Source organism: Chrysemys picta, chromosome 8 (assembly GCF_011386835.1).
Source record: "Chrysemys picta bellii isolate R12L10 chromosome 8, ASM1138683v2, whole genome shotgun sequence".
In the NCBI taxonomy this organism is placed as follows: domain Eukaryota; kingdom Metazoa; phylum Chordata; order Testudines; family Emydidae; genus Chrysemys; species Chrysemys picta.
This window is the reverse complement of record NC_088798.1, coordinates 73780974-73805762: the sequence shown is the minus strand read 5'-3', so window position 1 is coordinate 73805762 and position 24789 is coordinate 73780974. Positions and strand designations below refer to the sequence as shown.

Genomic DNA, 24789 nt, shown 5'->3' with positions numbered 1-24789 from the left:
ATTTTCCATAAATAAATGGAGATATACCTATCTCATAGAACTGGAAGGGACCCCGAAAGGTCATTGAGTCCAGCCCCCTGCCTTCACTAGCAGGACCAAGTACTGATTTTGCCCCAAATTCCTAAGTGGCCCTCTCAAGGATTGAGTTCACAACCCTGGGTTTAGCAGGCCAATGCTCAAACCACTGAGTTATCCCTCCCCCAAAAGAAGTTCTCTAAGTGTGCCACAGCTATTTTCCCATTGTAATCTCAGTCTTCCACCTTAACTAGGATATCTTGCTCCCCAACCCTAAGGCCAGACTCCAGGTCCATTGGCATTCTGTGGACCCTTTGCCAAATACTCAAGGCCTACCTTTCCCAAACCATTCCTCAAATGCTGGTCCCTGTTCTAAAGGTCTTGCAAAGTCAGAAAACATCCAGGTCTTGCTCAGTCAGATTTTGTCCAATGCTAGTACTCATTTGCTGGCCTCCCCTGCTCAGAGAAGCTTTGAGCTTTCTATCCAAGCCACACCCCAGTCAGGGCATAAAAAAATCTTTGGTGGACGAGTTCTTCCAGGCCACCACCTGAGCCCAGTTACATTTTTGAGATGTTACCAAGTGTATTTTCATATATTGGCTGACATAGCCTTCAGTTGGTGAGTTCTCAGGTTCTTCTATGACAACCCTAGGTCTTCTGCCTTTGTGAAGAGGTCTGCTCATCCCAACAGCTGTTTGGGAGAATGAAGGAAAGGAGACCAGTTTCTCCCCTCTTGCCTCTTTGTTGTAACACATTTTAACTTCTCCATAGTTACTTTTCTTCCTTGGTATGGAAGCTGCTAGTTATTTGTCCATACTGGTGATAAACCAATCACGGAAAAGCTAATTTTTTACTGGATTAATTGCTTACTATTGGAAGTAGTCATTACTGATTTCGGTGGGATTACTCACCATACTAAACTCTGTCTGATAATTGTGTATTGGATTATTATTTACTAGCCATATTATCATAGTGCCCAAAAGGTGTGGTCCTTGCCCCAGAGCTCTTATAATATAAAATAAAGGATCTGACTTTTTATTTCTAAATTACACAATTTCTAGTTGATTGGAGGTGAAATATAGTAGTTTTCATATTATTATGCAAAAGTGTTGCCATTATTAATGTTGTATGAGGTTTTTAGTTTGAAAAAAAATCTTTTCTTTTTCTAAGTAGGATAAACACACTGTTTTAATTTTCAGAAATCTTCTTGAAAGTAGATCTTACCAGGGTCTGAAAATGGACTTGCATGATAGCATTTGTAACAATTGTGTCCCTGTTAAATTAGGATGTTTCTGATTTCATTTCTTTTTAACTTTTACTTTGCTCTTAGGATGGACATGTGGAAGTAGCTCGTTTGCTTCTAGATAGTGGTGCTCAAGTCAATATGCCTGCGGATTCATTTGAATCTCCACTTACACTAGCTGCTTGTGGTGGACATGTGGAACTAGCCGCACTACTGATAGAAAGGGGAGCAAATCTTGAAGAAGTTAATGATGAAGGTTATACTCCACTGATGGAAGCTGCACGTGAAGGGCATGAGGAGATGGTAGCACTGTTACTGGCACAGGGTAAGAAAGCAACTTCATCTTATAAATTACTGTACTGTAAATTACATCTTTTTAGTAGTTATTCAAATTACATATTCTTTGATAGTCTTTTTTTATTCTGAATGGTTAAGTACTGACCTCGCTAGTTTGTGTGTAATGGCTCAATATTTAGCATGTGGTTGTGACTTGACAGTTGCTGTATAGGAAGAACATAGAACTATCCTACAGTGATCTCTTGCTAAGGGCTACCGGATAGGGGCAAAGCGGGAAGATGAGTGCCTATATGATTTACTTGTCTGGCCAGACAAATTAACAGATAATTTGTTCCCTAGGAGCAAATATAAATGCACAGACAGAAGAAACGCAAGAAACAGCTCTTACTCTGGCATGCTGTGGAGGATTTTCTGAAGTAGCTGATTTCCTTATTAAGGCAGGAGCTGATATAGAACTTGGTTGCTCTACACCTTTAATGGAAGCTGCTCAGGAGGGACACCTTGAATTGGTGAAATATTTATTGGCAGCAGGTATGTTGATATAAATGACAGGTTGATTTATAGGAGATTTAGCTTAAAAAATGCTAGCCTAAAAAAAAAAAAAAAAAAGTTTAAATCAGGAAATAACTACACTTACTGGCAATTAAAGTTGCAGCAGGGCACACTCCATCTTACCAAAACCTTAAAAGAATGGAAACAACTTAAGAGAAAAGACATTCTGCGTTCCTTTCCATCTTTATATTGCCTAAATTGAACAGTATCAGTTATGCAGTCCAACCATCCAGGAGGCTTTTGCTTCCATCCAATAGATGCCAAAAACTAAATATGTACTCAGTCGTCATTAAGCTTGCACTCTAACAAATAACATTAACAGTGACTACTGCTTTGGTACACTACTGACTAGAGCTGAGTGTTTTTTTTGGCAAATAATTTATTCTGTGAAAAATGCGGTTTTATTCAATCTGTAACTATTTGTGAATTTGTGTTGTTTGCTGAATAGCTTTTGATCAAACTGACAAAATCAAAACGTTCGGTTTGACCAGACTAAAAAAACCCCAAACACCTGTTTTTATTTTGAGCATTTTGACAAAAACAAATGAGTAAACTTAAAAAAAAAAAAAAAAAAATCCTAGGGGGTGGAACAAGACCTCTTAAAACCTTTAGTCCAGTAGTTCGGGTACTCTCCTGGGATGTAGGAAACTGTGGTTCAATTCTTCCCTCTGCCAGATGTGGAGAAAAGATTTGAACATGGGTCTCCCACGCTGCAGGAAAGTGTCGTAGTAACTGGGTTTTGGGATAATGTGCATAGGTTAATAGACTCTAGGTCAGGAGTGGGCAAACTTTTTGGCCTGAGGGCCACATCTGGGTATGGAAATTGTATGGTGGGCCATGAATGCTCACAAAATTGGGGGTTGGGGTGCAGGAGGGGGTGAGGGCTCCAACTGGGGGGTGCAGGCTCTGCAGTGGGGCCAGAAATAAGGAGTTCAGGGTGTGGGAGGGGGATCCGGCTGGGGGTGTGGGCTCTGGGGTGGGGCTGGAGATGAGGGGTGTGGGGTGCAAGAGGGTGCTCCAGGCTGGGACCGATGAGTTCGGAGGGTGGGAGGGGGATCAGGTTTGGGGGAGGGGGTTGGGGCACAAGAGGGGGTTAGGGGTGCAGGCTCCAGGCGGCACTTACCTCAAGCAACTCCCGGAAGCAGCGGCATGTTCCCCCTCCGGCTCCTATGCGGAGGCTCTGCGTGCTGCCCCGTCCACAGGTGCTGCACCTGCATCTCCCATTTGTCGCGGTTCCCAGTCAATGGAAGCTGCGGGGGTGGCGCTTAGGGTGGGGGCAGCGTTCAGAGCTCCCTGGCTGCCCCTACACATAGGAGCCAGAGGGGGGACATGACACTGCTTCTGGGAACCGCGTGGAGCCATGGCATGCACGGAGCGGGTCAAGCCCCCAACCCCGCTCCCCGGCTGGAGCGGGGTAAACCCCTGACCCTGCTCCCCGAGGGCTGGATTAAAATGTATGAAGGGCCAGCTGCAGCTCCTGGCCCATAGTTTGCTATCCCCTACTCTAGGTTGTTGAACAAGACTTCAGAAAAGAAACAAAGCCTGAATTCAGACATGGATTTATGAGCTGAAATCTTCAGCACTGTGGGGGGAAAATGCTGCTGCCAATCAGCACTGCAGCGAGTGAGTTGAACAGTTTTGTTCAGCACTTTAACTGCTGTCAGATGTGCCACAACCTTCCTTTGCCACAAATTCCTGATTCTACTTCTGTCTCTCAGGTCTTTTTCCCTATTAGGCCCGGTGCTGTTGGCAGTAAGCAGAACATGGCTTCAGTTGCCATGGAAGGAAGATCTGTTGCTTTTATTTAGGTTGAATTGTTAGTGGATTCACTCAGATAAAATATTTGGGTGAGAGGACGTCTACAGTAACCAGTACAACTTATGTTGCTTTTATAGGAGCGAATGTCCATGCTACAACAGCAACAGGAGACACAGCTTTGACCTATGCCTGTGAAAATGGACATACTGACGTTGCAGACGTATTGCTTCAAGCTGGTGCTGATTTAGTAAGACTTTTCATGTGTATCTTGTGCATGAAAATATTTTAACTGCAAACTTAGCATTTACTTTTACCTTTCTTGCAGAAGAAAAGTTATGTGCTTAATATAAAGCAAGAAGAATGCTTTACAAGTGTTAAGATATGTATACATTGGTGGTACTAGTCAAAAGGAGGATTGAAAGCCTGCAACATCTGTCCTAGTTACTTTAAGAGGAATATTAATGCATCCATTAGTTAAATACTTAACTAATTCTTGGATTTTGTAATAGTTCACTCTCTTGCCCTTGGCAAAATGCACCATGGGGCTCATTACTCTGCAAGGTATAATTTTTGTCTAGTCTTTTAGTTCTACCAGTCTTATTCTTCATTCATGTCCCAGAATCCTGAGTTTCCAGTACTGGATTAGAAATTTTTGGGACTACTTCTCTCTGTGTTTTAAACTTCATGGGCATTAACTGCTGCTGCCCATTTATATTGGTTTTTTTTTCTTATTGATCTTTGGACACTTTCTATCATTTTGGTATTCATTCTACAGCACAGCCTTCAAAATTTAGACTAAATGTGCAACAAATGCCTTCCCAAAGGGCAGAGTATATTGGAATTTTAGACCACATCCCTGCTTCCACATCCTAGTAAATGTCTGTTTGCCTTTTAGGCCACTTCCATGGTTTTCCCATGTTACTCCTGGGTTGTTTTTTGTTGTGTTCTGCATAGTATGTCCATTAAATAGTAAGTTAGGTTGCTGTTTTGGGGTTATTGATGATTGCTGCTGCCAGTCAGCTGGAGGCTTAAAATTCCTGCTTCAGTGTACCTGCCAGCTTCAGGGATCTAACAATTAATTTTTTTAAGTTGTGTTCAAAACTTAATTATGGTTTGCTTTTAATAGTCCTTCTGAGGAGCGCTAAAGCATTCTTGTGGATCTTCCACCCTTGAACCTTTTTCAGTCTCCATCCTTCTAGGCTGGGGCTGTCTTTGGAGTCCATCAGCACTGCTTATTACTTTCCTTGCATTTCTTCAATAGGTTTAAGGTGTTAGCTTTCTCCCTCTCCCACTGCCTATAGCTCTTTCACTAATTTACAAGTAGCTCAGGGGATTGGAAGCCTGAACTTCTCAGTTTCTGAACTTTATTTATAGTAACCTGTTGAAACTTTGAAATTGAATTTCTTAAATTGTCTCTCGCTACAACACAGCCACACTGATTGTGGGAGCTACTTACATTGACTTATTTGTAGAAAAACAATATTGAAAGGTATGTAAAGAGTATCATTACAATAACTTGAGTCTTCTAGTCTTCAGTGTCCTTATTAAGCTGCTTAAACAACCACTTAGTTGCTTATTGAAGCCCACGCTTGAAACAGCAGTTTTAAAATTACATTTGTTTATAAAAGGTAAACTTAAAGTCATTGCTGTGATGCTGCACTAGTGAATTACAAAAGCACTGTTCTTTTAGAAAGAAAATTTGGTTTCAGACCACCTCAGTTTTCATAGGCAGGCCAGGCTTTTTCTTGTTTTTAGGGACCAGCACTGAAAAAATGGAGGTTCCTTACCCATAACTTGAGGTTCTTCTTCGAGTGCTTGCTCATATCCATTCCATTAGGTGTGTGCGCGCCGCGTGCACGATCGTCGGAAGATTTTTACCCTAGCAACACCGGCGGGTCGGCTGTGGAGCCCCCTAGAGTGGCGCCTTCATGGCGCTGAATATATACCCCAGCCGACCCGGCGCCCCCTCAGTTCCTTCTTACCGCCCCTGACGGTCGTTGGAACTGTGGAGCGCTGCTTAGCTGTTCTCCACTTTCCCTAGCTTTTCTTGTTGTATCATAGTTGTAGTTATAGTTATAGTCTTAGAGTTTGTTGTAAGTTAGTTAAGTAGTTTTAAAGTTGTTCTAAATAGTCCAGGGGGTTAAGGGGGTCGTCTCCCCCCTTTCTCCCCCGGCCGCGGGGCCGGGCTCATGCCCAACGCTCCCGGCTTCAAGCTGTGCGCCTCCTGCGCTAAACCTATGCCCACGAGCGACCCGCACGAATCTTGTCTGAAGTGCCTGGGAGAGTCACACCAGACAGACAAGTGTAAAATCTGTAAGGCCTTTCGTCCGAGAACCAAGAAGGAGCGGGACTTTCGGCTCAGGCAACTTCTGATGGAGGCGGCTCTTAGCCCGGACGCTCCTTCCACGAGCAAGGCCCCGGCACCTAGCACCTCGGTGCGCAGTGCCCCGGCGGCACCGGCTGCGACGACCACGCGAGTGGCGTCAGACAAGCCTCCCCGGCACCGGACCTCGTCGGCACCGCAGACACAGCAAGTGCCTCGGCGCCGGTCCTTATCCCCAGGGCATAAAAAAGCCCATAAGACGGGGACATCAGTGCCGAAGACGCCAGCTCCCCCAGTGTCGGGGGTAGAGCCGCGTCCACCGGTGGAGCAACGAAAACAGGTGCCTCCGGCACCGTCGACTCCGGCGCCGAGGCCGTTGAGTCCGGTGCAAATAGCGTCTCCCCCCAGGCCGGCGGTGATACAGTGCCTCCCGTCGACTCCAGAGACCTTCGCGGCGGCGAGAGACTTAATAGCTCTCACGGAGCCGGCACCGCCTCAGCCACCGGCACCGACTGCACCGTTGACTCGCCCGGTCCAGTCGAGGGGGAAACCTGCTTTGATGCGCCCGCCATCACAAGGGCTGGAACCTCGGCACCGGTCCAGGTCCCGAAGCAGGTCCCCACGCCGCTCGCAGTCCCGGCACCGAATATCGTCTCGGCACCGGTCGTACTCGCGGCCAAGATCTACTTCGCGGCACCGCTCTTCGTCTCGGCACCGACATGATCGTCGGCACCGATCAACGTCGAGACGTAGTTCTCGGCACCGCTACGGTCGGCGCTCGACGTCGAGGGGTCGCTCCCGGCACCGGGCATACTCCAGGTCCTCGTCGAGGTCCAGATCCGACTCCCGGCACCGACGAGGTCATCGGCACCGGTCGCGGTCCCGGCACCGATCGCCGGCACCGCGCAGAGATAGATCATCTCCGGACCGGCACCGTGCGGCACCGCAGCCCACCGGGATGGTTTCATCTCTCTCGGCACCGCCATGGCCGTCTAGATCGGTGTCTCGCTCCTCGGAGGACCTGTCGAGATCGGCATACCCCCCTCAAGGGCGCGCCGATGAACAAAATTTCGGCCACTGGCAAGAGATGGCAGAGGACCAATCTCATGGACCATCTCACTGGTCGTTTTGGACCCCGTGGGCATACCACCAAGAACAAGGGGCTCCAATACCATCGACCTCTCGCTCGGGTCACTCGGTTAGAAGGGCCCCAGAATCCACCATCTCTCGGCCTCCGCCAGGAGGCATGGAGGCTTCGGTGTCCACGCCACCCGACACCAGGGACCCAAGTGCAGGTGATGCCCCGGCCCAAGAGCAAGGGGATCAGGACCCCCCCTTGGATCCGGTACCACCGGAGGCATCCTCTTCCTCCTCTCCGGACGAGGCAGTGGCGGGCACTTCATGTACGGGTCCCCCTCCGATAGATCTTCGGGCTCACCAGGATCTCCTGCGTAGGATGGCCCGTAATATGGACCTGCAGGCGGAGGAGATAGTGGAGGTGCACGACCCGATCGTGAACATCCTTGGAGCAGATGCCCCATCGAGGGTGGCGTTACCTCTGATCCGCACGATCCAATCGAATGCGGATACGATATGGCAAACTCCTGCCTCCATTCCACCCACAGCGAGAGGGGTGGAAAGAAAATACTTTGTCCCCTCTAAGGACTATGGGTACTTGTATACCCACCCCCAACCGTGCTCACTGGTGGTGGAATCAGTGAATGCACGAGAGCGCCACGGCCAGCAGGCTGCAGCGCCTAAATCAAAAGAGGCTAAGCGGCTCGACCTGTTTGGCCGTAAGGTCTACTCAGCCGGAGGGCTACAACTTAGAGCGGCGAACCAACAGGCGCTACTGAGCCGCTACAATTTCAACTCCTGGAACTCTATGGGGAAGTTTAAGGAGTTGATTCCCCAAGAGTCCAGGGAAGAGTTTGGAGCCATGGTAGAGGAGGGCAAGAAGGTGGCTCGGACCTCCTTGCAGGCCTCCTTGGACATTGCAGACTCAGCGGCGAGGACCCTGGCTTCGGGCATCGCTATGCGCAGGATCTCCTGGCTTCAGGTTTCGGGTTTGCCTCCGGAGCTGCAGCAAACCCTACAAGATCTGCCTTTTGAGGGTCATGGATTGTTCTCGGATAAGACGGACTCTCGCCTGCAGAGCCTCAAGGACTCGAGAACAATCATGCGCTCCCTGGGGATGCATGTTGTGGGCCCCCAGCGCAGGCCATTTAGGCCGCAACCTCAGCGCTTCTACCCCCCCCCGCCTCGTCAGAGACAGGACTCGGCCCGGAGGCGAGGGCGAGGTGGTAGAAGAAGGTGGACCGGCCCTCAACCCGGCCAGAACCAGGGGCCACCTCGACCACCTTCAGGCCCCAGGCAGAACTTTTGAAGGTGCGGTCGAGGACGGCGCCCCAGTCATCCCCCAGGATCCAGCCCCCTCCTTTCGGGATCGCCTCTCCCACTTCCACCGTGCTTGGTCCCTTATAACTTCGGACCGTTGGGTCCTCCGCACGGTGGAGAGGGGATACGCTATCCAGTTTTCTTCTATCCCCCCCTCCTCCCCCCCTTCCCCGTCCCTCTTCAGGGACCCTTCTCACGAGCAACTTCTTATACAGGAAGTTTCTACGCTCCTCGCTATGGGGGCCATAGAGGAGGTTCCAGTGGAATTAAGGGGCAGGGGATTCTATTCCCGTTATTTCCTCATCCCCAAGTCCAAAGGAGGTCTGCGACCCATCTTGGACTTGCGCGGACTCAACAAATTCGTAGTAAAGTTGAAGTTCCGCATGGTCTCTCTGGGGGCCATTATCCCTTCCCTCGATCCTGGAGACTGGTTTGCCGCCCTCGACATGAAAGACGCATACTTTCACATTGCTATTTTCCCGCCTCACAGACGCTTCCTCCGATTCGTGGTAAACAGGGTGCACTACCAATTTGCAGTCCTTCCCTTCGGACTATCTTCGGCCCCACGGGTCTTCACGAAATGTATGGCTGTCGTGGCAGCGTACCTTCGTCGGCAAGGGATACAGGTGTTCCCGTACCTAGACGACTGGCTGGTACGCGGTCGCACCAAGGAACAAGTTCGCGATCACGTCCACATAATAGTGCGCACATTCAACAAGTTGGGTATCCTACTCAACAAGGACAAATCCACTCTAGAACCTACCCAGAGAATAGAATTCATCGGTGCGGTTCTAGACTCCAGACGCGCACAAGCCATCCTGCCAGACAATCGCTTTTGCACCATCACGAGCCTCATCCAGGGACTCAAGGCCTTCCCAACTACCACGGTGAGGTCGTGCCTTACCCTCCTGGGTCACATGGCTTCATGCACGTACGTAACCAGGCATGCCAGACTTCGGCTTCGCCCACTCCAGACCTGGGTGTCATCAATATACCGCCCACATCGGGACAGCCTGAATATGGTGGTCACAATCCCGAACTCGGTCCTGACCTCCCTCACATGGTGGCTAGATCACAATGTGGTTTGCGAGGGGATGCCGTTTCACGCCCCACAACCCTCTCTGCACCTGGTCACAGACGCTTCATCTCTGGGTTGGGGCGCCCATCTCAACGAGCACCATACCCAGGGCCTGTGGACTGCACCTCAGCTAGCCCTACACATCAATGTTCGGGAACTGATGGCGGTGCGCCTGGCGTGCCAGGCATTTCTCAATCTCCTACGTGGCCGCTGTGTGTTAGTTCTCACCGACAACACCACGGCCATGTTTTACATCAACAAGCAAGGAGGAGCACGTTCATCAATTCTATGCCAAGAGGCCATTCGCCTGTGGGACTTCTGCATCGCCCACTCAATCCATCTCACGGCATCGTTCCTCCCTGGAGTCCAGAACACTTTAGCGGACCGGCTCAGCAGGTCCTTTCAAACGCACGAGTGGTCTATCCGTCCGGACATCATACATTCCGTCTTCCAGAAGTGGGGGTTTCCCCACATAGACCTGTTTGCATCTCGAGACAACAGGAAGTGCCACGTGTTCTGCTCCCTGCAAGGTCGAGCCCCAGGCTCCCTCTCGGATGCGTTTCTCCTTCCCTGGAAAGACCACCTGTTTTATGCCTTCCCTCCGTTTCCTCTGGTCCACAAGGTACTGCTCAAATTGCGCAGAGACCAGGCACAGGTGATTCTGATCGCTCCAGCGTGGCCGAGACAACATTGGTACACCACGCTGTTGGAACTCTCGGTTCAGACACCGATCCCGCTTCCGTTGTACCCGGATCTCATCACGCAGAACCACGGCCGGCTGCGTCACCCCGACCTGCAATCACTCCACCTCACGGCGTGGCTGCTCCATGGTTCACCCAGGCAGAGCAACAGTGTTCTCACTCTGTCCAACAGATTCTGCTGAGCAGTAGGAAGCCCTCAACACGGACCACATACTTCGCCAAGTGGAAGAGGTTCTCCTGTTGGTGCGAACAACGAGCCACGTCCCCATTGCACGCACCTATCCCTCTCATTTTGGAATATCTCCTCTCCCTAAAACAGCAAGGGTTGGCGATATCTTCAATTAGAGTTCACCTGGCCGCTATATCGGCCTTCCATCCAGGGGAACTCGCGTCCTCGGTATTCTCTAACCCGATGGTCGTTAGATTCCTCAAGGGCTTAGACCGGATGTACCCACAACAACGTCAGCCCGTTCCGACGTGGGACCTCAACCTGGTTCTCTCCAAGCTCACAGGTCCTCCATTCGAGCCACTGGCCACCTGTTCACTTCTGTACCTGTCCTGGAAGACAGCCTTCCTCGTAGCCATCACCTCAGCAAGGCGCGTTTCTGAACTCAGGGCGCTTACATCCGAGCCCCCTTACACGGTTTTCCATAAGGATAAAGTGCAGCTTCGTCCACATCCTGCCTTTCTCCCTAAGGTGGTTTCTCCTTTTCATATCAACCAGGATATATTTCTCCCGGTCTTTCATCCTAAACCACATGCTTCTCGCCAGGATCAACGTTTGCATTCTCTGGACGTACGCAGGGCCCTGGCCTTCTATATTGACCGCACAAGGCCCTTTAGAAAGACGACGCAACTCTTCGTTGCAGTGGCTGACCGAATGAAAGGCTCACCGGTCTCCTCACAACGCCTATCCTCCTGGATCACGTCTTGCATCCGGACTTGCTATGACCTGGCAGGTGTCTCAGCACCACACCTCACCGCTCACTCCACGAGGGCCCAAGCTTCCTCGACGGCTTTCCTGGCGCAAGTTCCGATCCAGGACATTTGTAGAGCTGCGGTTTGGTCGTCAGTCCACACGTTTACAGAACACTATGCACTAGTGCAGCAGTCCAGGGACGATGCTGCCTTCGGATCAGCGGTTTTGCACACAGCAATGTCTCACTCCGACCCCACCACCTAAGTTGGGCTTGGGAGTCACCTAATGGAATGGATATGAGCAAGCACTCGAAGAAGAAAAGACGGTTACTCACCGTTGTAACTGTTGTTCTTCGAGATGTGTTGCTCATATCCATTCCAAACCCGCCCTCCGTCCCCACTGTCGGAGTAGCCGGCAAGAAGGAACTGAGGGGGCGCCGGGTCGGCTGGGGTATATATTCAGCGCCATGAAGGCGCCACTCTAGGGGGCTCCACAGCCGACCCGCCGGTGTTGCTAGGGTAAAAATCTTCCGACGATCGTGCACGCGGCGCGCACACACCTAATGGAATGGATATGAGCAACACATCTCGAAGAACAACAGTTACAACGGTGAGTAACCGTCTTTTCTTTGAGATGGGTGGTTCTTATTTGTATTCTTCTACCCACTCTCCTTCCCCTCTGGTTTGGATCCTATTTGATTCATGGTAAGAAAACTGGAGAGGTATTGGTCCATACCACCCTTTATGCCCTCTTTTTGGAGCACAAGGAGGGCAACAGCGCATGCATGGACCACTGTACGCTACTTGCTACAAATTTCTGGTCTCAGGCACATGGCCTGCATTCTAGAGCCCTGTGTAGATACAAAATTTCTATCCACATCCAATCGGCAAACATGGTCAGAATATGGGGAGAGCATGTGCTCTTATAGTAGGGATAAAGGAGAGAAGACCGAACTGGGGGTGGGGAATCAAATCCGTATCTCAGATGTCTGTATTCTAATGCAAGAAGTATGGGGAATAAGCAGGAAGAACTCAAAATGCTAGTAAGTAAATACAACTATGACATAGTTGGCATCACAGACTTAGAGGAATAATACACATGACTGGAATATTGGTATAGAAGGGTACAGCTTGCTCAGGAAGGACAGGCAGGGGAAGAAAGGGAGGAGGTGTTGCCTTATATATAAAAAATGTATAGACTTGGACTGAGTTTGAGATGGAAATAGGAGATAGCCTTGTGGAAAGTCTTTGGGTAAGGTTAAAAGGGGTAAAAACAAGGGTGGTGTCATGGTAGGGGGTCTACTGCAGACTCATAGACTTTAAGGTCAGAAGGGACCATTATGATCATCTGGTCTGACCCCCTGCATGCTGCAGGCCATAAAGCCGTCCCCACCCCTTCCCTGGACTCTGCTGCTGAAGTCCCCAATCCTGTTATTAGTGACTTCAATCGGCAGAGACCCTCCTGCTAGAGATCCCTGCCCCATGCTGCGGAGGAAGGCAGAAGCAGGAAGAAGAGGTGGATGAGGCTTTCTTTAAACAGCTAACAAAATCATCCAAAGCACAGGACTTGGTGGTGATGGTAGACTTCAACTACTCAGACATCTGTTGGGGAAAATAACGCAGCAGGGCACAGATTATCCAACAAGTTCTTGGAAAGTATTGGAGACAATTTTTTATTTCTGAAGGTGGAGAAACCTATTAGGGGAGAGGCTGTTCTAGATTTTATTTTGACAAATAGGGAGGAACTGGTTGAGAATTTGAAAGTGGAAGGCAGCTTGGGTGAAAGTGATCATGAGAGTTCATGATTTTAAGGAGTGGTAGGAGGGAGAACAGCAAAATAGACAGTGGATTTCAAGAAGACAGACTTTAGCAAACTCAGGGAGTTGGTAGGTAAGATCCCATGGGAAGCAAGTCTAAGGGGAAAAACAATTGAAGACAGTACGCAGTTTTTCAGAGAGACATCATTAAGGGCACAAGAGCAAATTATCCCATTACTTAGGAAAGATGGGAAGTCTGGCAAGATACTGCCCTAGCTTACCCAGGAGATCTTCAATGATCTAAAAATCAAGAGCGAGTCCTACAAAAAGTGGAAACTAGGTCAAATTACAAAGGATGAATATAAACAAATAAGTTTGTAGGGACAAAATTAGAAAGGCCAAGGCACAAAACGAGATCTAACTAGCTAGAGACAAAGGGTAACAAGAAAACATTCTACAAATACATTAGAAGCAAAAGACCAAAGACTGGGTAGGCTTGTTACTCAATGCGGGGTGGGGGGGCAGGGACAATAATAGAAAATATGGAAATGGCAGAGGTGCTTAATGACTTTTGTTTGTTTTCACCAAGAAGATTGGTGGTGATTGGACGTCTAACATAGTAAATGCCAGGGAAAATGAGGTAGGATCAGAGGCTAAAATAGGGGAAGAACAAGTTAAAAATTACTTAAACAAGTTAGAAGTCTCCAAGTCACCAGGGCCCGATGAAATGCATGCTAGAATACTTGAGCTGACTGAGGAGATAGCTGAGCCATTAGTGATTATATTTGAAAAATCATGGAAGATGGGAGAGATTCCAGAAGGCTGGAAAAGGGCAAATATAATGCCCATCTATAAAAAGGGAAACAAGGACAACCTGGGAAATTACAGACCAGTCAGCTTAACTTCAGTACCAGGAAAGATAATGGAGCAAATAATTAAGTAATCAGTTTGCAAACATCGAGAAGATAATGTGATAAATAACAGCGTGGATTTGTTAAGAAATCGTGTCAAACCACCCTGATAGCTTTCTTTGACAGGGTAACAAGCCTTGTGGATATGGGGATAGTGTTAGATGTGGTATATCTTGACTTTAGTAAAGCTTTTGATACTGTCTCACAAGTCTCCTAAACAAACTAGGGAAATGCAACATAAGAAGTGATCTCTCTCCTGCCATCCCTCTCCACCCTCCGACAAACAGAGGCTAGGGACACCATTCCTTAACCAACCTGGCTAATAGCCATTAATGGACTTAACCTCCATGAATTTATCTAGTTCTCTTTTAAACCCTGTTATAGTCCTAGTCTTCACAACCTCCTCAGGCAAGGAGTTCCAGAGGTTGACTGTGGGCTGTATGAAGAAGAGCTTCCTTTTATTTGTTTTAAACCTGCTGCCCATTAATTTCATTTGGTGGCCCTTAGTTCTCATATTATGGGAGCAAATATATAACTTTTCCTTATTCACTTTCTCTACACCACTCATGACTTTATATACCTCTCTCATATCCCCCCCCTTAGTGTCCTCTTTTTCAAGCTGAAAAGTCCTAGCCTCTTTAATCTCTCCTCATATGGGACCTGTTCCAAACCCCTAATCATTTTAGTTTCCCTTCTCTGAACCTTTTCTAATGCCAGTATATCTTTTTAGAGATGAGGAGACCACATTTGTATGCAGTATTCAAGATGTGGGCGTACCATGGATTTATATAAGGGCAATAAGATAGTCTCCGTCTTATTCTCTATCCCTTTTTGAATGATTCCTAACATCCTGTTTGCTTTTTTGACTGCCGCTGCACACTGCGTGGACGTCTTCAGAGAACTATCCACGATGACTCCAAGGTCTCTTTCCTGATTAGTTGTAGTTAAATTAGTCCCCATCATATTGTATGTATAATTGGGGTTATTTTTTCCAATGTACATTACTTTACATTTATTCACATTAAAATTCATTTGCCATTTTGTTTCCCAATGACTTAGTTTTGTGAGATCTTTTTGAAGTTCTTCACAGTCTGCTTTGGTCTTAACTATCTTGAGCAGTTTTGAGCTACTATAAGGTGGGTGCAAAACTGGTTGGAAAACGGTTCCCAGAGAGTAGTTATCAGTGGTTCAGTCATGCTGGAAGGGCATAACGAGCAGGGTCCTACAGGGATCAGTGTGGGTCCAGTTGTGTTCAATATCTTCATCAATGATTTAGATAATGGCATAGAGAGTACACTTATAAAGTTTGAGGATGATACTAAGCTGGAGGGGTTGCAAGTGCTTTGGCAGATAGGATTAAAATACAAAATGATTTGAAGAAATGGTCTGAAGTAAATAGGATGACATTCAATAAGGACAAATGCAAAGTACTCCACTTAGAAAGGAACAATCAGTCGCACTCGTACAAAATGGGAAATGACTGATTAGGAAGGAGTACTGCAGAAAAGGATCTGGGGGTCATAGTGGACCACAAGCTAAATATGAATCAACAGTGTAACACTGTTTGGGGGGGGGGAAGCAAACATGAGTCTGGGATGTATTAGCAGGAGTATTGTAAGCAATACTCCGCGCTGATTAGGCCTCAACTGAAGTATTGTGTCCAGGTCTTGGGGGGGCGGGGAAGTGGGGCACCACATTACAGGAAAGATGTGGACAAATTGGAGAAAGTCCAGAGGAGAGCAACAAAAATTATTAAAGGTCTAGCTATTTACGTTACTGAAGCCACAACCATTTCACTAAAATGATCAGACCACACATTTGCCAGTTTGTGATAAGCAAACACAATGTGACAAATGACCAAAATGTGTAATACCTGTTATTTGCTGAGTGTTATGCCATCTGTAAAGATATTTTCTTGCTGAGTCAATATTTTTAAAAAGAAAACTTAGTTCCTGTTTTTGTCACTTGCAACCAACCCCACATGTATCCTCAGCAGAGTTTGAGCTCTGGACTTTCAGATCACTAGTTGAGACCTCTACCACTTGAGATACAGTAATAGCTGTTCTCTGTTTATATCAGCCACTGGAAAGGGAATGATACCCATTTTCCCAGTGGGTTTCACAGTTATTAGCTCAGAAGTAATAGAATGCTGGAAATCAGGACTCCTGGATTTTATTTCCACCTCTGGGAGAGGAGTGGGATCTAATGGTTAAAGTAGTGGTTATAGATGGCCTAGCTATTTCCACCTCTGGGAGAGGAGTGGGATCTAATGGTTAAAGTAGTGGTTATAGATGGCCTAGCTAAGCACTTAGATTTGGCAGATTTTATTCTGAGCAGCAGTGTGTCTGCATGTCCTCATGGAACATAGCCACTATTTTGTTAAAACAATCATACTTCTCTCAATTTTTAAATGTGACACAAGCCATCAAAATGTGACCCGTGAAAAATTCTATGGATGAGATTGGGTTCTGTGCCTGATGCTGCTAAAAGTGACCTTTGGCAACCTATATTATCTTATTCGTAAAATTACCTGTGTGATACTTGAGAAACAAGGTGGGTGAAGTAATACCTTTTATGGACCAACTTCTGTTGGTGAAAGACTACCTTTCAAGCTTACACACAGCTCTTCAGATCTGGGAAAGGTAGTCAGTGTCAGCAAAATACAAGGTGGAACAGACTATTTAGCATAAGTAGTTCACCTCAAATAGTCTCTTCCAATACAGGTTAAGTGGCCAGTTGAAACCTCTGCAGTTATAGGACAAAAAGAGGGGTTAATGGGTTACAGATTGTTGTAATAAGCCACAAATCCAGTGTCTGCAAGTCCATGATTTTTAGTCTATAGCAAGCTTCCAGGCTCGTATTTTGAAGGTGTGCAGGGTTCCTTTGAGGCTGAGGATTGAGAGGTCAGATAAGGAATGATCGCTTTGTGAAAAGTATTCACCCACAGGTAATATGATGTAATTGTCTTTTATTATTTTTTTGAGAGTTCATGGTGATTGTCCTGTTTCACCCACATAATTGTTATTGGGGAATAAAGAGTACATCTGCACAGCAAGTAAACACCTATGGCTGGCCCATGTCAGCTGACTTGGGCTTGCGGAGTTGTAAAATTGCTGTGTAGGTGACCAGGCTCTGGGACCCCACAAGCAGGGAGGGCTCCAGGGCCTGGGCTCTAGGCCAAGCCCAAATGTCTGCACAGCAGTTTTTAGCCCCGTGAGCCTGAGAGAGCTCACCCAGGCCAACTGTGGCCTTGCCACGGGTCTTTCATTCCAGCATAGATATGTACCCTTAGTGCATTGGGTGAAGTACACCACATGTTGTGATAGGTATGTGTAGGACTCATGGACCTTGAAAGCTGTGTTGTGGCAGGATTTTGGTCGTCGTAGCAGGAGAGATACTTCTGCGGATTTTGCAGAAGTGACAACAGGATTTGGTGCTGCTTTGAGTTGGTATGGCTTGGTTTTTGGGGAGCTTGCTGCTGCTTCTGATGAAGCTGGAGGAGTTGGGGGGCTTATTTGAAGGCCAAAAGAGGTGGCTTGAAAAAGATTTTTCAATATGTGGTCCGCGTCAAATATGGGTTGTAATTGCTTAATGATACACCCTCTGGGTTCCAGTGTGGGGTGATAGGTGACAACTAGGGGGCTGTGGTTGGAGGGCTTTTTCCATATTGAAGCAGGTAATCTGAGGTATTTGAGTGGCCTGTTCCATGCTGCAATCTACTTCTCTGGTGGAATGTCCTGGTGTTTTAAGCGTGGTAAGCTGTGTATCCTGGACTTTCTCCTTGGTGCATATTCCGTGGTATCAGTGTGTTTGGCTGCATAAAACTGATTTCTTGGTGTGTTTGGTGTGGCTACTGGATCTGTGAAAGTAAGTGTGGTGATCTGTGGGTTTTTTGTACATAGCTGTCTCTAAAGTTCCACTGTTGAAGCTGATCGTGGTGTCTAGGAAGTTCTATGCTTATATGGGAGTGCTCTCGAGAGAGATGAATGGATGGATGGGTAGTGGTGGTTGGAATTGTGGTGAAAATCTATAAGGAAGTTTAGCTCATCTGTCCAGAAGATAAAAACATCATTGATGTATTTCAGGTATAGCATTGGTTTTGTGGTGCATTTGTCCAGGAATTCTTCCTCAAGGTAGCCCATGAAGAGAGGTTGGCATGCTGGGGAGCCATTGTGATACCCATGGCTGTTCTCATTGTTTGGATAAGATGTTGAATATAAAATTGGTATAGGTGAGGATGAAATGGATGAGTTTGGCAATGTGTTTGAGATGGATATGTGAGTGTTGTCGATTGTCTTATAGATATTCAAGGCAGGCAGCAGTGCCATCACTGAGAGAGATGTTAGTATATAGGGAGGTGACATCCATAGTGGCAAGGATGGTGTTCTGAGGGAGGTTGTAAATGTTTAGAGTTTCTGGAGGAAACTGGTTGTGTGCTGGAGGACGCTGACCCTTTATGTGATCAGTAGCTTGAGAATGGTTTCTATGAGTCCTAATATTGCTTCATTAAGAGCGCCAAGGTTAGATATGATGGGTCTCCTGGATTCCCATGTTTGTGTATCTTGGGAAACATATAGAAAGTTTGTGGGGGACAAGGTTGTTAGTTTCTCTTGGAGTTGAGCAGGGAAGGATTTGATATCCTTAGATTCCTGGGTTGTCTCTGAGCTCTTTATAATAGGTGGTGTCAAAAAGTTGTAGGCTTTGTTAACATAGTCATCACAGTTGAGGACTGTGATGGGATCCCCATTGTCTGCTGATTTAATTGCTATCTGGTGGTTGGATTTCAGAGACTGTATAGCTGTTTTCTTGGCAGTGGTGGTGGGAGTGTATGGTGGATGTGATGTTTAGGGATTTTAATCAATCAGTGTAATGATCAAGTGTGTGATTTTGTCTGTGGTGGGGTGTTGTCAGATTATTCTTTTTTCTTATGACTGTTGGTGGGGAGGTGGTAGTTCTGGGTGATATTGTTGTGAAAGAATTCTTTGAGGTGGAATCAGTGAAATAATTCTAGTTCTCCACATATTACATCTTTACCCTGATATAACGCTGTCCTTGGGAGCCAAAAAATCTTGCCGTGTTATAGGTGAAACCGCGTTATATCTAACTTGCTTTGATCCCCCAGAGCGCTGTTTTACCGCGTTCTATCCGAATTCACGTTATATCGAGGTAGAGGTGTAGTATGATAGGTTCTGTGATGGGGTAGAAGTTCGGTCCCTTGGAGAGTACAGTTATTTCGGCTCTGGTTACAGGTAGTCTTAATAAATTGATGTTGGGTTGTCATGGGATGTCCGTGTGATAGGTCCTGGTGCCGTGGTTTCTCCCAGAGGTGGTGTTCTGTGGTTTGTGAAGTTGTTGCAGTTGGTTCCACTTTGCTTTTGTGTTGGATGGCTGTCATCAGATTTTTGTAATAGCTGTTTTTGGTTTCTTGCATGATCTCCAGGTAGGTTTCCTGATTTCGTCCCTCCTCCCCCATCTCTGTGTGGGAGTATATGATGATTTCTTGTTTGAGGTGGTCTCTTACGGAGTATGAGAGTTGCAGGAGATGGTTCCTCAATTTTTTTGAGTCCTCCTACAGAGCTGCTCAGCATATTTGGAGTTGTATGTAGTGGTTAGAGGGTTATAGATGGTGAGTCCTCTGGAGATGTTTTGTTTCTTGCATTTGCTCAGGAAGTAACTGTTTTGCTTCCTTTTTTTTCCCATGTTGTGGAGTTTCCATTTCAAATGGCAGAATTGAATATTCTCCATTGTTGCTTGCAGTATTGTAGCCATGTTGGTCCCAGGATATTAGCAAGACAAGGTGGGTGAGATAATCTTTTATTGTACCAATTTCTGTTGGTGTGAGAGGCAAGCTTCTGACTTTACGCAAAGCTGTTCCTTCAAGTCTGGGAAAGGTACTCAGTGTCATAGCTTGATTGTTTATTTCCTGAGAGTATGGGTATGAGGCCTGCTGGTTCAAAATTAAGGACTGAAAATCACAGAAATACAAACAATAGTGAGTGGCAAATGAGATTTTTTATCTCCTGGCTCCTAACTCAGTTTACCTTCCACTAAGCCAAAAGTGCATTTTGTTGGAGATCTCTTCTCCTCCTAAACTGAGATCTTGATTTAGCTGAAATGCAGTACATTTGAGAGCCAGCCTCTTGACTCTCATTTCCAATGGGACTGAAGTCATAGGTTGCCCTCAGGGAAGATGCTGGCCCATATTCTTTATGATTTAGTAAGGAGAGTTAGGGAACAGCAGCCAAGATTTCTGGGAGAAGATATAAGCTGCATTGCTGTGGTCTCTGTAGCCTGTGTAGTTCTGCGCCTTCAGCAGAGACTACACTGTTCTGTAGAGCTGTGGTTGGCAGGTGCAGCATTAGGGAGGATCCCCTGGAATGTGGGCACTTCTGTGGTGGAGTTCAGGAGGGTGGGTAAAGAGAGACCTGCAAGTAGCATAACATCCATCCTTCCTTTTCATCTCAAACGCTCACGCTTCCTCCAAACCATGGTACACTTGCATTTAAAAACCTAGGAAATTCTATAAACACCATGTTTAAAAGGGAGTAGGGTTGGTTAACTGATAGCTTGGCATTTCCTTACCCTTTAGGGTCTGGGTTGAGTGGCTAAGGGACACCTCTTAATCATACCCTAGTGCTTACACAAGTTTTCACTGACAGGTTCTGCACCATCACAGGGAAATTCTTTTTGCTTCCAATTGATAAGAAAACATACTACACATTAATTTCCCTCACACCATAAAGTAAATCCTTAATATCAACCTTATGTTTTCCTTAAACATCACACTGCACACTAAACCTTTGTATATATGTCAACCTGAGTTCTTGCTAACATTGTGTAGGTTGTAAGTAGGGCTTTGCATTATACAGTGAGGGAGATTAATGTGATGCTTTCGGTGTGAGGGACTGAAAAGTAATCTTGTTTTTTTTGGTGCTGGTTCTAGACTATTTGGAGAAGACGATAGAGGATCCAAGGTTATTAGTAAGAATGTTCATGTTGTCTCTGTAACAAAAGAACTATAAGAGTGCGCCCAAAACACTGAAACTGAATTATTGCAGTCATATTTTTGGCTGTGCTAGGTCAGTCTGTACTTATTCCAATGGTGCAGAATATGTGGTGACTGGGTGTGACCAAGAAAGCATCTGGTAATTTGCACCAGTGGATATCGTGTGTAACTTCCACTAGCCACATGAGTTTGGGTGGCTTAGGTTGAGGCTATGATGGTGAAGAATTGCATTACTTGGTTTAAAGACTAGTTTTGTCCTCCTCAGACTAATTCAGCTCGTGATGCTGACCAACTGAAATTGTAATCACCAGGTCTTCACGGCCAAGTATTAATTTTATTTATAGAATAAGATCCGTGAGTTCTTCTTTTTCCTTCCGCAGGACAAGCAGGAGGACTTAAAGAAGACTATTTTGGAGGGCATAGAGACGGCCAAGCATCAGGTGAGGTTGGCCTTTGATGCTTGTAAGCTAAAACCTCAAAAATAGATGTTCACAGCAAGCATGGCTTACGGCATCTAGATTTCATCAGAGGTGCAAAGACTTGCTATGTAGCATATTAAATCTCCATCATTGCTCTACTTTTTTGGTTTCTTTCTCTGCAGTCCTTTGGCTTGTTTTCTAATCCCTTTCTTTCTTAATTACTACCCTACTCCCTCCCTGTATAGGAAAGGGTCATTTTATTAAACCAGCTTTTCACAAATAGTGGCTACAATAAACTCTTTACAAATAAATCACCATATCTCTATAGGGTCTCATAGTCTTCAGTTCTCTTAACCAGAAATCCATTTGGGTTTTAATCTGTGTTTTGTATTCACCTCATGAAATTTGTCTGTAGAGGACATGTTACTAACTTTTTTTATAACTTTGAGTCTTGTGATCAGAGTTTAGTCTTGAGAATATTATAAAAAGGGGAACAAAATTAATAAAAAAAAAACCTCACTCCAAATTTTCAGTGGGGGAGGGGTGGAGGGAGGACAAGAAAATGTTCAAAATAGTTTTACTTAGAAATTCTTCAGAACAGTGCAGTAAAATATTTGCCCTCAGAGGACTTGAGTTTTTAGCATTTTCAGGGTAATTAGAACCCTCATAAATCAAAGGGTCTTGTTACAAAAGAATTTAAGAGAGATCTGGTTCCATTCCTTATCAGATCCAGAATAAAATCCAAATCTTGTAACGAACATGTTATGTAGTTATGTCTAATGATGGATATCTCTTTGAAGTTTGAACACAGAAGTCCATTAGAGCTCTTGAGAGAATATTTGTTTCATATTTATCCAGGAATAATTAAATTGGAGAGAGTTCAAGTAAGAGCCAAGTGAATGTCATATAGTGATGGACTATGGTCTATTTAGCTTAATAAAGAGAAGGTGAAAGGGTGACTTGATCAGTCTATAAGTACATGGGGAACAAAAATTTGTTGTTAACCTCTTCAGTCTAGCAAAGATATAATAAGATCCAATGGCTGAAAGTTTAAATCAGTGTACAAATTTTTAAGTGAAGGTAATTTACCAGGCAATTTTTGAATTAAGATTGGATGTTTTTCTAAAATAAATGTTCTAGTTCAAACAGGAATTAATTCAAGGAAGTCACAGGCTTTATTACATGGGAGATCAGACTAGTTTATCACATTGACTCTTCTGGTGTTGTAATCTCTTATAACATAGCTACAGTCTAAATGTGGATGTTTCATTAATTTAATGATTGGCTAGTCAAGGATATCTTTTTCAGAAGGCCAACAAAATGATTTTACCAAATTATTGAAATCACAAAGTCTTGGTTTGGAATTTATATTGGCCCTGTTAAACACTTGATATAAAACCTCTCTTATAACAGCCTAAGAAACTGAGGATGAAGTATCCAGGATAAGGGTAATATCAGCAACAATAATAAATATTTGGCCTATTGTTGCCAAGTCCTTGGAGTTTACTGATAATACACCACAGTTTCTCAACCTATGTCTAGATAACTCTAAGTAGTATCTGGTGTAGACAAGGTTTTATTGGTCACTACCTATAGAGTTCACATAAAATGCTATGTTGGCTTTTATAAAGTACAAAATGACAGCTCAGTCACCAGTAAAATGGTTTGATAATACTTCACATCCCTGCCCTGTTCTAAATTGATTCTTAGGACCTTGCATTTTTCAGAGACTGTCTGTGGCAGTAGCTTTACTTGTAGAAGCTATGTGTTTCAGCTGCTCATTACTGATCCTTTCTACGACAGATTATAAAGAAATGAGGTGATTTTTGAATGTGCACCCAAAATTCCTTCCAGAGATTCTATCTGGCTTCTGTCTTGGGTTAATATTTTCATCTACCGTCATGTCTATCCCCATGGCTCCTTGCTCCATTAATATTAAAATGAATTATATAAGATGGATTTTCTGACTAATTCAGTTGTATAACTTCTCTTGACAAAAGTAGGTTGAGAATCTACAGAAAAATAACTCATAATTTCTCTTTATTTTTGTCTGGCCATGTTAAAGCCTGTTGTGTTAATAGACCTTGGTAATGAAAGCCAGTGTTGCAGTTTGAAATCTGTAAATCCAGCTACAGGAGTCTCACTGCAGATTTACCAAGCATCAATGTGCGCTGCCTTTTAAGGTTTGGCCCACTGTCTAGATGCTGCATTGGCAATTCTGCAACATCTTTCTGAGAAGATTCTCTTAAGGAGTGTCATCTTTGGCATTACTTTGTCTTGTATTCATCACTGGGACACCTCAAGATGGAAATGCTATTTTAAATGCTTTGTGCTGTAATCAATTTCCTGAGGGCTTTTTTACATCCTTTGAGCTAGTTTTGTGGGATAAAACTAATGTAGGTCAGTTATTTCTAGCACATGTGAGAACCCTAGCCTCATCATGCTCTGTATCTTGTCACTCTATTTTGTTCTGTTTGAATTCTTATTACTTTTCTCATTTAAAAAAATACCCGTTTTGCTTTTCCAGTAGGATATTTTTTTGATTTTACCCATTTGTTTTACTCCATTGTATGTTGCTTAAGATTCCAATAAGACACTTATGATTGCATCCCTCTTTCTCTTTACTCACCAAAGTATGGATTTGTCCAGTGGGAGTAATTACATATTGGAGCTGCTATCTGATAGGTATTTGTAACCTACTCAAATTCACCTCCCTTTGAAGTTAGGATTCATTCTTTAGGTAGTTAGGGCTTCAATATTTGAAGCCTGGTATCAAAATAAACAGGCTATTGTTATTGAAACTGTTATAGATTATGTAAGCTCCCTGATAGCCCATGTCTATTACTCCAAATAGAATGCAGCGTTGTAGCCGTGTTGGTGCCAGGATATTAGTGAATCATGGTGCATGAGGTAATATGTTTTATTGGACCAACTTCTGTTGGTGAGAGACAAACTTTTGAGCTACACAGAGCTCTTCCATTTCTGGATGGGTGTCTATCACAAACCACAGCAATCAGACACACACATTTGGCGGTCTCAGAGGGAAGACTAGGGACTGAATGGGCATAGAATGTAGACTGCCTTCTCTCCCCTGGAGGTGACCATTCTCTGTTCTGGCTTGACCCATATATTGGGGACTATGTGGGCAATGCTTCTGCTGCTGCTATACCTTTGCTATGGCTAAATAGAGGGCTGAAGTTTCTACAGATGGCTGGCATCTTATAACCGCATTAAATTAAGTTAAAAAATAAAATGGTGCATGCAGTGTTGGGTTTTCTGATAGAAAAGATGTTGTCAAAGTGGAGTTAAATGGGAACAGCGACCGAAATGAGTAAGGAGTGACTACTGAAGAAATACAATAGATAAAATGAGTAGTTTGGCCAGATGGAAGGTGTGTGTGTGTTTGGTGCTGCA

The 24789-nt window shown here is 45.3% G+C and overlaps 1 protein-coding gene across 20 annotated transcripts in view; it reads left to right on the top strand.

The window, feature by feature from the left end:
• The window catches only part of ANKHD1 (ankyrin repeat and KH domain containing 1), a 199477-nt gene that overhangs the window by 105182 nt on the left and 69506 nt on the right, over positions 1-24789 (top strand). For 13 of the 20 annotated variants that reach the window (XM_065555838.1, XM_065555831.1, XM_065555840.1 and 10 more), the window contains exons 8-11: positions 1346-1583; positions 1895-2086; positions 4003-4112; positions 21337-21396. In XM_065555838.1, the coding sequence (XP_065411910.1) occupies positions 1346-1583; positions 1895-2086; positions 4003-4112; positions 21337-21396 (600 nt within the window). Of the gene's footprint in view, positions 1-1345; positions 1584-1894; positions 2087-4002; positions 4113-21336; positions 21429-24789 lie in introns of those variants that run through there. The other 7 variants (XM_065555847.1, XM_065555843.1, XM_065555842.1 and 4 more) reach the window with 2 other exon arrangements.